This window comes from the organism of the source record quoted next, unplaced genomic scaffold (assembly GCF_019419815.1).
Source record: "Pyrus x bretschneideri cultivar Hongxiangsu unplaced genomic scaffold, Pyrus_bretschneideri_v1 Contig7, whole genome shotgun sequence".
Taxonomy (NCBI): domain Eukaryota; kingdom Viridiplantae; phylum Streptophyta; class Magnoliopsida; order Rosales; family Rosaceae; genus Pyrus; species Pyrus x bretschneideri.
This window is the reverse complement of record NW_025999809.1, coordinates 10,101,623-10,117,539: the sequence shown is the minus strand read 5'-3', so window position 1 is coordinate 10,117,539 and position 15,917 is coordinate 10,101,623. Positions and strand designations below refer to the sequence as shown.

General features: G+C 38.1%; 1 protein-coding gene and 1 long non-coding RNA gene across 2 annotated transcripts; one reads left to right on the top strand and one right to left on the bottom strand.

Annotated features, from left to right (window-relative positions):
* Positions 1 to 94: 94 nt before the first annotated feature.
* On the bottom strand, positions 95 to 4,498 carry LOC103945132 (protein argonaute 2-like). Its single transcript, XM_048573668.1, has 3 exons — positions 3,918 to 4,498; positions 2,190 to 3,390; positions 95 to 1,872 (listed from the first exon to the last, which is right to left on the bottom strand). Exons 1-3 carry the CDS (start codon positions 4,267 to 4,269, stop codon positions 423 to 425), a joined length of 3,003 nt encoding a protein of 1,000 aa, XP_048429625.1. The 5' UTR covers positions 4,270 to 4,498; the 3' UTR covers positions 95 to 422.
* Positions 4,499 to 14,026: 9,528 nt separating this feature from the next.
* Positions 14,027 to 15,007, top strand: LOC125472611. Its single transcript, XR_007254528.1, has 2 exons — positions 14,027 to 14,304; positions 14,430 to 15,007. It is a non-coding gene; the product is annotated as an uncharacterized LOC125472611 (long non-coding RNA).
* Positions 15,008 to 15,917: the final 910 nt, after the last annotated feature.

The following is a 15,917-nucleotide window of genomic DNA, read 5'->3' as shown; positions in this document are numbered from 1 at the left end:
ATTTTCCTTTCGCAATTCTAATATTATACGTAAATAATACTGCTAAAAAAATAACATAAATTAAAAAGAAATTCATTGTAACGAAAACACGATGTTAACAGCCAGATTAACTTTCCATTCCCACAAATATATATGTCATCCAACATTCTTACTTTCACAACTTTAAAATGATACATCAAACCCACATTCATAACCAGGACTTACCACTGATTTAGATCCACAAAATGATTCGAAACGACATATGAGCACAGAACGTATGAAGTAGAGAAAACGCTAAACATAACATTACGACACAGAAACCTATTAGATTCACGCACAAACTCCTTTTCAGGAGGTTGGAAATGCGAATGGGTTTGCCAACTTACGGAACCATAACCTTCCTGCTCCACAAAAAAAGAGACTACGGGATCATGCTTTGGCCTTCACACGAAAAACATCATGTTTTCCAAGTCCGCGTGCAATTTGCAGAACCTTTGATCAAGAGAAGCCACTGACAGCGGTGAATATGTCGAGGACGAGGACGAGGAGGATACCGAAGCTGGAGACTGTCCCTCCGTACTCTCGTAGTATAATCGCCCCCTATATGCCACGAGGTCAGCGTAGTACACCGGTGGGACCAATGATACAGGTTTTGTACATCTTGCAAAGGTGAAGCACAAGTCATATATAAGCTTCTGTAATTGATCTGAAGTAAACCGATGATCATCCCGAAGAACATGGTAGTGCGTGGGTTTGCTTGTTCCAAGGGCTCCATAATGACTGCAAAGATAGAAGTCAAACTCAAACGGGTGCACGATTGTTGTGTCCACAACAGTTCCCGGTGATATGTTGCCTGCATAACCCCCATCCCTTGGATTCTCCAGAAATAGACGAGTATGGTGCCGCTTCTGGGCAACAATAAGTGTGATGGTTGGATGGTATTTTATACTTTCGAAAGCCATCTCCAGATCTAGCAACTCTTCATTGAGAACCATATCAAACTGGCCCTCACTAACTCCATCACGGAAGATAATAATTTTCTCTGGCTTGACTTTACTCAATCGCTCATAAGATTCAACAAGGTCCAGACACATGTCTCCAAAATTCATTATCTTCTCCACACGATGGTACTGGGATCGAACTCGTGCAGCATAACGATTCGCAGCAGGCCAGTTTAAAGTGGCAACAACTGCTGCAATTGATGGACTTGTGTTTCGCGCAGCAGGATGATTGACATCGGCCCCCACAAACATAACATGGCCTGCATTCCCTACAAGGGGGAGCCGATCATTTAGCTCTACATTACTGCCTCCAAGCTTGGCATTGATCTTGAGTGCAAGATTTGCAAGGTACTGGTCATTTGCTTTGTTGGCCATATTTGACAAGCAGCATTGCGTCACTATACCGATTTGAGTCTCAGCAATCCACTTCAGATGCTTGTAACCAGGGTCTCTTTTAGACATTACACAAACAAGTAACTGCAAGTAGCCATTGCCTTCTTTTTTAGCCTTTTCATTAACGCTTTCAAGCAGCGGACGAAGCATCTGAACACTAGAGAATGGCCTCATTGAAGTGGTTTCATACAAAACAGGCTCTCCCATTCTGATTCCCAGTCTGTTGCACCGAGCGATGAGCTTTGGGATGAACTGGTTAGGGTCCAGTTTGAAACGATCAGAACTGCTGAAGTCAAGTACGGCCCAGCACTTGATTGGTTTTCCTTCCAAGAGAGTCTTCCCAACCAGATTCCATTGACATTTCTCTCCGTCAACAGTCACCTTAATCACCTTGCCATCAGAAGCACCCAACTTCAACTCAGGTGGGACAATCACACGCCCTGTCACTGGTGTCATATTCTGGTTGACCTCAAATCCAAAATTCTGAATGATGCCACCACTGCCAATAACAAAATAATCAGGATCTTAATCACTGCCGAATTAAGTTACTCAAAATGGTAATGACTATCGCCATATTATGAGCATTGTTCATGTAAAAAGATGTTTATGATTCTATATGCTTAGATTTCCCTAAAACAGAATAAGAGTTCGCACTTCTCACTTTCAGAGAAGCAACTACGTACTAACTAAAATCATATACACTAGTTCAAAATCTTCCATGCACGAGGAATACTGAGTTCACGAAAATTCAAATGAACAGTAGAAGGTGATTAAAGTCTAATTTACTAGAAAAACGAGGAACAGAAATTCACTTACCCGGAAGGTCCATCTTTTGATCGTACCATGTTCGATATCATGTTCTGTCTATCTCTTGGTGAAGGCAATGAGATGTTCTTCAGCATGATGGCTGCTTCTTTGCCCAAAGATTCCTTTGGATACCTTTGCCCCTCAACTAAGACACAGAACTCCATTGGTGTATCATTCCTTTTACCATTTTTCCCTAAATCCAAGCACGGAATGTTTTTGTACTGAATCTCTCTGTATTTGTCCCTGAAATAATCAGGAAGTCTAACTTTCCTTGGTGGAATCTGGCCATCTATGTCTACAGCATCAAATGTAATTTCTCCTGCATTCTTATCAGTCAGCCCCATGATGATGTACGTTTGCTTGGTTTTCCGGTGAGTCACAGTAACTTTCAATCCCTTCAATACATCCTCAACCTCCCTCCTAAACCTCTTGAAATTATTTAATGTAAAACCCCTTATCTGCTCTTGGAGAAATTCTGTAACTGACATGCGCTTATGAAATGCCAAGACTGAGTAATCGAGACACAAGGTAGGACCCTGGGACGTGAGCTTCAAGCTATGCTGAAAACCTCTGAAGGCAGCAACACCATATCCAAGGTCATCGTTTGGATCAGATTCAGTGGGGTAAAAGTTTCGCCCAACAGCAATCATGCGTCTAGCTGGATTCTCTTTCATAACCAAATCCATACTCTGCAATATATTACGAGGGATATCCAACAGCTGACCGCTTAGGTACTCCTTCAACTTGCGAAGCTGGAGCTCCTTCGCAAGCTTTATAGTAAAAATGTACGAACTAAACCGTGTGCCTTCTTCCTCAGGAATCTCCACCTTAAATGATCCAGTGGGCAACGGCACTGCACTGAAAATGTTCTTTTCACCATCATATGCAGTACTTAACAAGGGAAATTTCGAAGGATCATCAGAGAATAACTTGTTCCTGATTGCAGAAAGTTCAGACTTTGATATCTTCACAGGACGGCCATTCTTAGCAGGGTGTTCCGGTTTAACATCAACATCATAGTGCATTATAATACTTTCAGGATTGAACGAGAGATTAAAATGATTAGTGCGAAGCCTAGCAGTTCGGATAGCTTTTGTGCCCCCATTATCAGGCCGTTTTACTGGGACAAGATTGGCCGCCTTGTCTAAAGAAGATGAAGCGGGAGTCTGTCTTGAAATTGCCATTGATTGCATTGCCGGAACAAGATTATCTGTGCAGAAAACATAGCAAACAAAAGGTATATCACCAACAAATTATTCATGCAAATTCAAATAACTGGACTAACCGCAGCAAAAGATCCACAGAACAAATGCAGAGTCAGTAAGCCAAAACTGCACAACTCTGACAAACAATTTTTCCACTCATACAAAACAATATGTTTCCGAAAACTGGACTCCAAATCAAATTGTTTATCCAATGTATATAGCAAAGATGGAACATTTCTTAATAAAAATCAATCAAATGCTCGAACCAAACGTACCGCAAAACCGCTCCCTATGGGTCAGTTGAATCAAAGTAGATAAGCAACAAGCATACAATTTATTACTAAAGCATTATATGTCATAACAAACACTACACATACCAGTGAAAAACCCAAACAGAAACTATATCAGATCAAAATTGCAATGGCTTACTCTCCAAATTAACTATGCTTCAGTCTTCCATCACAGTTACTAATTACTTGTAATTGTATCTGAAAAAGGACCTCGAATGAAAAGAAAGAAGAAAAACTCATACCAGGAGCAGGAGAGATGTTCGGGGCCGGTCCGGCCAGAGATGCAGGCGGAGCAGGCGCTCTGGGGCCCCATACTCTGGCAGGAGCGGGAGTAATCCATGGATTAGGCCTCGCTTGCTGACTCCGATTCTGGTTCGGCTGTCCTTGCTGCTGTTGTGGCTGATGGTGGTGGAACTGTGGCTCGCCACCATGACCGCCTCTTCCTCTCTCTCCTCCACCTCCTCCACCGCTCCCTCCATTTCCTCTGCCATACCCGCCCTGATCACCCCTTCCACCACCACCACCACCATCACTGCCTCTCCCTCTTCCCATTCCCCTTCCTCTGTATCCACCGCTACCACCGCCTCTTTCCATTGGAGGAATCGGGAGCAAACGCACAAATCAACGAGAAAACTCGACTCAAATTCCTCCTCGCTTTCTTCTACCCTCTATCTCTCTCAAAATCCACAAAAACCAACAAATGAGAAGTTGGTCCATTTCATATGCGCGGGGAGTGACCGAAATGACGTTATTGCCCTCGCGGGGATTGTCGCGCAAGTCAACCACGAGGAAGGGTTGGAAAGACGAAATGTCCGGGCGTTTTTGCGTTTTGGGGGGGAAAAAAATCGAGAAGTTTCGATGGAACAGAGAGTGGGTCCCGCGTTTTGCAAAAGAGAAAGGATTGAGGAAAAGCGTGAGGAATCTAACGGACGGACTATTTGATTTTGATGGCGTGTTCTGTTTCTTTCCTTCTCGCCAATCGCCATCCCTCTCACTTTTTTTATTTTTTATTTTTTCCATTTTTTACGAAACACATGCTTAAAATTCTTTGTTTTTTTAGAAAACTGTTATTAGTATTCTAAAAATCTTATTCTATATTCATTGTAAATGTATTTTTCTTTTTAATTGTAGAAAATTTAGAATACCAAATGATATTTTTAAAATACTAATAACAATTTCATATTTTTAATTCTTGACATTCAACTTGCATTTCACTTTCTCTTAGTGTCAAAATTCGTTAATAAATATGTTAAATTATGGGAGATTATATTCACACATCTCAAATTACTTCTTCTACACTCTTTTAATTTTTTAATATTTTTTATCAAGTTTTAGTGGTGTATAGAAAATATTAAAAAATTAAAAAGATATGGAATAAGTTATTTGAAGTATGTGAATATAATTTCTCTAAATTATTTACCGGACACAAATAAAATATAATATTACTAAGATGTGAGCCACGTGAGAAAAATATTTTAGTTTATTAAATCAGGCAATTAGCAATTATGTAGCAAACATCACAATCATATTGATGTCATGTAAATAGATGTAATTATGGCATTATGGCATTAATCAATCATTATTATTTAATGAATTTTGCAAATCAAACAATTAATGTCATATTCCCGTCTGGGCTCCCATCACATTCCGGCTCGATTCCACCATAACACGATATTGTTCGTTTCACGTCCTCACGGTTTTGTTTCTGAGAACTCAGACGAGAATTTCTCAATGGGTCACCTATCATGGGATTGTTCTCGCGCGCCACTCGCTTAACTTCGGAGTTCCGATGGAACCCAAAGCTAGTGAGCTCTCAAAAGGCCTTGTGATAGGTAGAGATGAGAATATACATATAAGGCACTCCCTTGGGCGATGTGGGATGTTACAATCCACCCCCCTTAGGGGCCCGACGTCCTCGTTGGCACACTTCCAGCCAGGGATTGGCTCTGATACCAAATTGTCACATCCTGGTTCGGACCCCCACCACATCCCAGGCTCAACTCCAACATAGCATGAATCATGGGATTGCTCTCGCGTGCTACTCTATTAACTTCGGAGTTCCGATGGAACCCGAAGCTAGTGAGCTCCCAAAAGGTCTCGTGCTAGGTAGAGATGAGAATATACATATAAGGTGAGGATCCACTCCCCTGAACAATGTGAGATATTACAATTGACATGTCATGCGTGACAAGAAAAAAAAAATCGACAAATTAATACCCTCCTTTAAATCGCTATAAATTTGATCCTACTCTATAATCTATCTATATTATAATCTTATCAGAGTTATAAGTTAAGGAATTTAAATATGAGTGTCGAGGTTCACATTGTTTAAAACAATTTTAAGATATCAGTAGTAGTTTTACTTTGGAAACACCTTAACTACTGGCACTAGAAAGCTTGAAAAGGTGATTAGAAATGCTCTCGTGCTTGCTGTCCAGCAAACCTACAAGGATGTCTATATGTTGAAGGAGACTTAAAATTAAATATCCATTGCATTTTTTTGAGAGATGTGATACATATTAGCCCTTGAAGACTTTATTGGATGACATATGTTACATGACAATTCTTTCTACCACATTCATAAAAACCTATCTATCGTAAAGCTAATTTTGTCGCACATAAAATTACAAAATATCAAACACCATAGTTGGTTCTTATTTGTAGAATAAAAATGTTATTAATACTAGAAATGTTTTTACTTGGCTCCTTCACAACAATACATGATTGATCTTTACACCGTTATTTTAACGTCCTTGTTTTAGATAAGTCCTTAAGTTGTCATTCCTAGTCTAGGTTCCTTAAGGTACCGTTTGGTACGTGGGACGGGACGGGACGGAACAGAGTGGGACAAGGCCTTCCGTCCTACGTTTGGTGCACCTAAAATGGGTGGAACGAGCTGTTCCACGGGACGAGTTTTGGGTGAATTTTCGTTCCGCCTCACCCCCCTGGAACGACTCGTTCCACATCCGTGGAACACAAAATTATAACCTCTCCGTCTCCTTCTTCTTCCTCGTTTCCATCCGAGGGCATCTTTGCTCCCGCTCCGTTCCGTTCTGTCCTGTCTCGTCCGTTCTGTCCTGTCTCGTCCCGTTCCGTTCGTTTCATTCCGTTCCATCCCGTCCTGTCTCGTCCCGTCTACATACCAAACGATACCTAATGCCTGGGCCCACAAATGATTGACAAATGATCGCCCATGAACCCAGATCCTCTCTGTATCTGGGGAAATATGATCCGGACCGTTTAAATTTGATCCAACAACTACAAACAAGAGACCTCTATAAAAGTTATAATAATTGTAGTCTGTTAGATCAAATTTCAACGGCCAGATCATTTGATCCTTAAGCTCAGATTTCCTAAATCCGAAGAGGATCTGTGTTCAACGCCCATAATAATCCATATATTTTTCTTTCGTAAGGATGTAGCTATTTGAGAAAAATAATCAAGGAATCTTATCTGCAGGCGTAAAACCCCCAATGAATATATATTTCTTTGAAGGATCGGCGTTTTGTTTTTTCATTGCAAAAAACATGTAAGCCAAAACTGGTGTAGCTATCTAAATACGTGTGAGATAAGGAGAGAAGATGTTCTGGGGTTTAGTGTGTTGTGGGTTTAAGTGAGTGGATAAAGTTAGATTAATTAGTTTGTTCTTTAGCTTAGGTTAATTTGGTCACTTTGGTTTGTTCGTCAACAGATGGATTTTTCATTAAAAAATTAAGTGCACAAATACGTTAGAGTGCAATTATAATGTCAATTAGCCTTCCAATTTTCCCCCCCTCGCTCTTGACACTCTTATTTTTGAAGAAATTTTTCAACGTCGGGAATATGACATTGTGCACATAATTAGTTGAAAAAACTTTCTTTTCAAGTTTCCAACTAATTGTATTAATATATTTGACGTATCGAGCCGTATTTCTGCACGCTAAAAAATCTCTCCTATTTTGCACCACATAGAAAAGAAAAAATCATTGTACCTACGCCTGTTCAGCACAACATGAATATGAGATAATCCCAACAAAACGCACATTAAAGTTTTGTACTTTTTTTTTATAATGAATTTTAATTGTCGGTTTCATTGTTTTGTAAGTTAGTTATACTTAGCTAATGCTCCATGGTTCCATCCACCCCTCCACCCAAAAACACAACACACGGACGCTTTATAATTTTTTCTAATGAATTTTAATTGTCGGTTTCACTGTTTTGTAAGTAAGTTATAATTAGCTAATGCTCCATGATTCCCCCCACCCACACACACAGAGACACTTCATAATATAATGTACTTAACACAACATCTATAAATAAACAATATCGTATCTAAAAACTCTCAAATTTTTCCATCATTTAATTTATTGTACGAGTAAGCATTATTTGTATAAAACTTTGGCGAATAATATACATAGTACAAAGACTAAATCATTCACAAACACATATGGATCCATGTATATGTACAATGTACGTATACGTTGAAAATGAATGCAGTTTTGGAGTATTTCTAGTGCATGTAGCTAGTGTTTAGGGAGGCGGCCTTGCGGACAACCTTTACCATCATAGCAAACGCATTTGAAAAGTAAGCAGGCTCCGGCAGTCGCACCTTCCCGTTCTGTGCATGCCTTGTTGCAATTTGGACTCCACAAGCATGAACCCTGCCATGTGCTACTATAAGACCAATCACGGCATCCTATAAGCTCGCTATCTGCATTGTGCAAGAAACATATACAGTCATAAGTAAAAGTGAGACATATATTTGCTATTTATCAGTACACTTTGAAAGTGAGACTATATCAATTATATATTTCATCCGTACTATAACAAGTGGAATTACACACCATATGGCAAGTGGTGTTTCCAATACACATAAAAACTTGTCTATTTTTACCTGCAACTGCAAAGACGATGAACAAAACAAAGAGCACAGAAAGGGAGATTGATTTTGAGGTTTTAGCCATCTTCTTCCTCAACTTTTCAATTAGTAATTAAAATTACAATTGCACGGCACAACTTGTTTGAGTTTTAGGTGCTGTATATATATGCTTCACTTGGAATTGGGGGATCAGTTAGAGCATCCGTAGAAATATTGAGGTCCACTCGTTCCACCGTGTGGGCAGGTAAGCAAACCTATTGTGCACCTTATTTAGGTACAAACAAACATGTACAATTCGATAGAAACAACAACTACAACAGAAATATTGCTAAACAACATTTCTTTTGTAGGTTATAGTGTGATGCTTGCGTTGTTTGTTATGTTGATGCAGGTATCTAATCTGCACAAGGTACGTTCTCAAATGATTAAGTCTTTACCATTTTGGATATCGCGATATCTTGGAGGTCCACGATATAGTCTTGGTTGCGAAATATTCGAATCATTCCAAGACTCACCACACTTCACTATGCCACACATGAGACATGGTTGAGAGCACTTGTTGAGCATATTCGAAGTATCTGATGTTTTCATCTATTGTTGAGTCCTAGTGATGATCTGGGAAGACAACGTCACATGTATCGATTAGACCAAGACATGATACATCAACGAAGTCAACGCCAAGACATATTGCATCTACATCACATCAGCAACCCATCAGGAGATTAAAGTCAAGCAATTTGATTCCAAACAATCTTGCTGACCTCTTCACGATGTCATTGCCGAAGGCTACCTTCCAGAAGCTTGTCTGAGGAATTGGTGCGATGCTTGCGATTCTCATTTGGAAGTTTTGTCAAACTCAAGGGAGTATGCAGAAGTATACTCACTTGATCTTAATGTACTCTTTTTCCTACGATTAGAAGCATTTTTCCCACTAGATTTTTGTTACCTAACTAGATTTTAACGAGACACCCATCATGAGATGGTCATACCTTTGTGAGCATTCTACTTTCATCCAAATGGCGTATAGTTTTGACTTAATACATTAGTTTTAACTTAATACAAACTTCTCACGTTTCTCTTAGTCCATAGGTTTTTCTCTTATACTGAGTTTTACCATAACAAGGTTTTGAGAGTTTTACATTTTTATGCATTCTCTCGTTGATTTGAGACTCACATTCACTAATTGAGTCGACAACTTCATCAACTGAACTTAGTTCATCGTTGAAGACGTGATGCGCCATTTACTTAGTAATATATACACGCTCAAGGGAGAGTGTTGCAGTCCTAATTTAGTAGGAATGTGATTATGTAAATCCTAGTCAATCTTTATGAGATTCTACCATATGTTTTAGATAGTATCATGTTTAGGTTATAATATCTATTGGATAAGGAATTTACCTTCTTACTACTATAATAAAAGCTCAGTGGGATGAGAAATCATACCTCTGAATTTTCTAAATTCTCTCTATGCTTGCCACACCTCTCTCAATCTCTCTATAACTCGTCAGATAATTAGGCCCTACAACAATATATAAATATATATATATATATATATATTGTAATATATGATATTTTGACTATGAAATATATAGGTATTGTAATATATAATATTTTAACTCATTCATATAACGTTGCGTGATTGGTTTTTTATATCGCAATTTTAACGTTCTTGTTTTAAGTCCTTATATTGTCATCCCTAGTCTTGGTTCCCTTGATGCCCGTGCCCATAATAGATCGCCCCTAATAATCAATATCTTTTTATAGTAAGGATGTACCTACTGAGAATATATTTGTTTGAAGGATCGATGTTTTGTTTCTTCTTTGCAAAAAACATGTAAGGCAAAACTGGTGTAGGTATCTAAATATGTGTGAGATAAGGAGAGTAGATGTTCTAGGGTTTAGCGTGTTGTGGGTTTAAGTGGGTGGGTAAAGTGAGAATAATTAGTTTGTTCTTTAGCTTAGGTTAATTAGGTCATTTTCCATTAACAACCTAAGTGCAAAAATAGGTTAGAGTGCAATTATAATGTCAATTAGCCTTCCAATTATATCTCTGTTTACCTCCCCCCGGCTCTTGACACTCTATTTTTGAAGAAATTTTTCAGTGTGTCGGAACACGACACGTGTACAAAGTGTTGTAGTATAATTAGTTGAAAAAAACTTTCTTTTCAAGTTTCCAATCAATTGTATTATTACATTTGGCGTATCGAGTCGTGTTCCCAGCAGACTAAAAAATCTCTCCTATTTTGCACCACGTAGAGAAGAAAAAACCATTCTGTCTATGCGTGTTCAGTACAACATGAAATTGAGATAATTCCAACAAAACGCACATTAAAGTTTTGTACTTTTTTTTCTAATGAATTTTAATTGCCGGATTCATTGTTTAATGAGTAAGTTATAATTTTTTTCCTAATGAATTTTAATTGTCACATACATTGTTTACTGAGTAAGTTTTGTACTTTTTATTTTTCTAATGAATTTTAATTGTCGGATTCATTGTTTAGTGAGTAAGTTATAATTAGCTAACGCTCCATGGTCCCATGCGCCAACCAAAATAAACCCACAGACGCTTGATAATATAATATAATGTACATACACAACATCTATAAATAAACAACACTGTATCTAAAAAGTCTCGAACTTTTACATCATTTAATTTATTATACGAGTAAGCGTTATTTGTATATAACTTTGGCGAATAATATACATAGTACAGAGACTAAATCATTCACAAACACATATGGATCCATGTATATACGTTGAAAATGAATGCAGTTTTGGAGTATTCCTAGTGCATGTAGCTAGTGTTCAGGGAGGCTGCCTTGCACCTTAACCGTCATAGCAAACACATTTGAAAAGTAAGCAGGCTCCAGCAGTCGCACCTTCCCGTTATGTGCGTGCCTTGTTGCAGTTTGGACTCCACAAGCATGAACCCTGCCATGTACTACTATAAGACCAATCACGGCATCCTATAAGCTCGCTATCTGCATTGTGCAAGAAACATAAACAGTCATAAGTAAAAGATCGAAATAAAAAGAAAAGAAGTCAATCGATGACCATTTTCATTACAAGAGATTTTTCGGTGTCCATACAATGTTATTGTTCCACTTAAATGATACCATGTGTATTTGCTATTTATCAGTACACTTTGAAAGTGAGACATATCAACTATGTCTTCCACCTGTACTATAACAATAGAAATTACACACCATATGGCAAGTGGTGTTTTCGATACACGTAAAAACTTGTCTATATTCTTACTTGCAACTGCAAAGACGATGAACAAAACAAAGAGCACAGAAAGGCAGATTTTTTTTGAGGTTTTAGCCATCTTCTTCCTCAGCTTTTCAATTAGTAATAAAATTTACAATTGCATGGCACAACTTGTTCGAGTTTTAGGGGCTGAATATACATGCTTGACTTGCAAAGGGGGGGATCAGTTAGGGCATCTGTAGAAATATTGAGGTCCACTCGTTCCACAGTGTGGCAGGTGAGCAAACCTATGTGCACCATATTTAGGTACAAATAACATGTACAATTGGATAGAAACAACAACTACAACAGAAACATTGCTAAAACACACATCTTCTCCTCTCATCATGCTTATGTAGGTTAGTTCGTTGGATCTATGTGTCCAGAGCCGACGGACATTTGGATTTGAACTATTCATTTTAAAACCTGCTTTCTTCATTAGTCCATTACATTGGCCCATCTAACACATATTAAAGGTTTGGATCTCTCTCTTTTTAACGACTCGAATCTCTGGATCCTTGGACTCTGGACACAAAGATTAGGAGAGAATCGGTTCAATTTCAAGAGCTCTGGTCATGTCTTTGGTCGTGTTGGGTTCCAAGGACATAGTTCAAGTTCATGATTTCCGTGGCACTTTGGAACAGATCATCCATATCAATTTTTGGGCAGTGTAGGCTTGAATGGGCTAGGGGTTAAACCGTTGCCTGGAACTTGGGCTGGGCTGCTTGAGGTTGTGAGAGAGGAATCTCTTCTTGCGAGACTTCTGCATGCAAAAATTGTTGGCACTTGTTTCATTACAGCTGAAACTAATACGGCTTTGTGCCTCACTTTCACAAGATTACAAGAAGTTGAATCATGAAAAGTTGAAAACTCGTATAAAATACGTTGACGTGCTATTGCCAATGTATTTTTTCTAGAAATTTATCATTTACTCCGTTGCTCCTTTTTGTTTTTAGTTTCAAGACTCGGGGCCTACATATTTTGAATTTTAGATCTCTCTTATCTCTTAATATATTTGTTTAGACTTTTACAAGTAACGTGGGTTAAGGCGTGATGGTTGGGATAGGAGGTTTCGTTGATGTTAATATTATCGACGTATTTTAGTAGTGGAATAATAAGCACTACTGCATCAGCATGCATCAGGCCGGCAGGTGGAGATGCCCATGCCCAGCTGGACCTCTCTCTCTCTCTCCCTCCCTCCCTCCCTCCATCGCTCCCCATATATGATATATATCCCGCTTGCATTAGATTGAATTTCCATGCATGCATGTGAGCCATATTATATAAAGGGGGTGGGGTGGACGACAGGTGAATGCATAAAGGGAAAAACAAATAAATGACGAGAAAGTAGAAGGGAGGGAAGAACCAGGATCTTGTTGGTCATTTATTATAGGTTAATAGAATGGGAGGTTTTGAAGGCAGCAGTTGAGATAGCCACCTAAAACATAAAGCATAAATTAAATACATGTTAATCTTGTGAGGTGTTACAGTATTTTAGTTTTTTATTGCAGTTGATGTTATTACCCTAAGTTAAATATATTAAAGGAAGATTATTTAGTACTACGGTTTAATAATAGTTTTCTTTTCTTGTAAGTGAGAGGTTTTAGGTTCGATTTTTGTCAAAGACGTATTTAAACCACATTATTACTAGCCTATTGTGGGGCTTAGCCCATCCCTTCCCTCTTAGTGTAGATAATATCGACTAGACCAAAACATGATACATAACGAAGTCAACGCCAAGACATATTGCATTTACATCACATCAGTCAAGCGACATGAGATTGAAGTTAAGCAATCCAATTCCAGACAATATTGCTGACTTCTTCACAACGTCATTGTTGGAAATTATATATTATAATATAAAATATTGTAATATGTAATTTTAATAATTGAATAAAAAACAATGTTAACCATATTTCTTAGAAATGTTATGTTATTTAGGTGCATTCCTTTGTCAAATGATGTATACTTACAGATGAAAAGTTACATCTCTTTAACAAGAAGTACTTGGGTGCTATATAAACTCATAAAACCATCATCATTAAGATAGAAAATTAGAGTTAATTTTTACTCTTGAGAAATAGGGTTTCCCCACTTTGTTTCTCAAATGCTTCGTGTGTCCACACAGTGTTACTGTTCCACTCAAATTATAACACGTGTATTTGCTATTTATTAATATACTTAAAAAGTGAAACATATCAAATATATCTTCCACCCGTATTATAACAGGCAGAATTACACACCCCATGGCAATTAGTGTTTCCAATACATTTAAAGACTTGTCTTTTCTTACCTGCAACTGCAAAGACGATGAAAAAAACCAAGAGCACAGAAAGGCAGATTGACATTGAGGTTTTAGCCATCTTCTTCCTCAGTTTTTCAATTAGTAATTAAAATTACAATTGCATGGCGCAACTTGTTCGAGTTTAAGGTGCTATATATATATGCTTGACTTGCAAAGTGGGGATCAGTTAGGGCATCTGTACAAATATTGAGGTCCAGTCGTTCCACCGTGAGGGCAGGTAAGCAAACCTTATGCGCACCATATTTAGGTACAAATAACAACATGTACAATTGGATAGAAACAATAACTACAACAAAAACATTGCTAAAACACACATCTTCTGAGCTCATCATGCTTATGCAGGTAAGTTCGTTGGATCTACGCGTCCAGAGCCGACGGACTTTTAGATTCCGGCTACTCATTTTAAATCATGCGGTTTTCATTAGTTCATCCCACTGAGCCATCTTACACAAATTAAGAGTTCAGATCTCTCTGTCTTTTCAACGGCGTGAATCTCTAAGTCCTTAGATTCCAAACAAAGATCCGGAGAGGATCGGTTCAATTTCAAGAGCTGCGGTCATGTCTTTGGTCGTGTTGGGTTCCAAGGTCATAGTTCAAGTTCATGATTTCCATGGTAATTTGGAACAGATCATCTATATCAATATTTGGGCAGTATGGGCTTGATGACCCAGATCATTTTCTAACACCCTTTTGTGAATGGGCCAGGGTTAATCCGTTGCCTGGAACTTGGGCTAGGCTGCTTGTAGTTGAGAGAGAGGAATCTCTTCTTCCGAGACTTCTCCATGCAAATATTTTTGGCACTTGTTTCATTACAGTTGAAACTTTTATTGCTTCGTGTCTCTTACTTTCACAGGATTACAAAATGTTAAATCATGAAAAGTTGAAAACACATATAAAATACATTGATCTATTGCCACTTACTATTACGGTCTGATTGTATTTTTCTTCGTTTGTAAGTAAAAGATTTTATATTTGATTTTCGTTAAAATCAATGTTGAACCGCATTATTATGGCAAACCTATTATAAGGCTTGAGATTGTAAGACTTGGCCTACTCTTATACCCCTTAGTGTTTTTGTGATACATTTGTAGATGGTGTTAGTTACCCAGAGAAATTGGGCTGAATTGGGCCATAGAGAAGGGGTTTTGCACTTTAAGCACCAATGTAATCAGTGTGCTGCCAAGACCATCAAGAATGTGCCCATGATAAAACATTTTGCCACTAGTTTGAAAACATCTTCACCACACAAATTCCTAGATGAAACATTTATTAACCTCACCCTTCTTTCCCTTAGAGCTTATGGCTCGGACTCCTCCACCCCATCTCCTTAACATAAATAATTTCGTTTGTTTAAAAAAAAAAAATTATCCACGTATTTTAGTAGTGGAATAATAAGCACTACTGCATCAGCTTGCATTGCATGCATGTGAGCCAAATTATAGAAAGGGCGTGGGGTGGGCGACAGGTGAATGCATGAAGGGAAAACAAATAAATGACGAGAAAGTAGAAGGGAGGTAAGAACCAGGATCTTGTTGGTCATTTATTATTGGTTAATAGAATAGGAGGTTTTGAAGGCAGCAGTTGAGTTAGCTACCTAAAACATAAAGCATAAATTAAATACATGTTAGTCTAGTGATGTGTTATAGTATTTTAGTTTTTTATTACCGAAACATGTCCATTAGGTTAAAAAATAATGCCCACAGGCCACAGTAGTATACGTAGTCACTTGAACTAATCACTTTTGTTTACTATAATTTTGAAATATGACTTGATCGACCATCCCATGTGCCTTGCAAGAATATTTTTATTTTTATTATTTTTTAATATGCC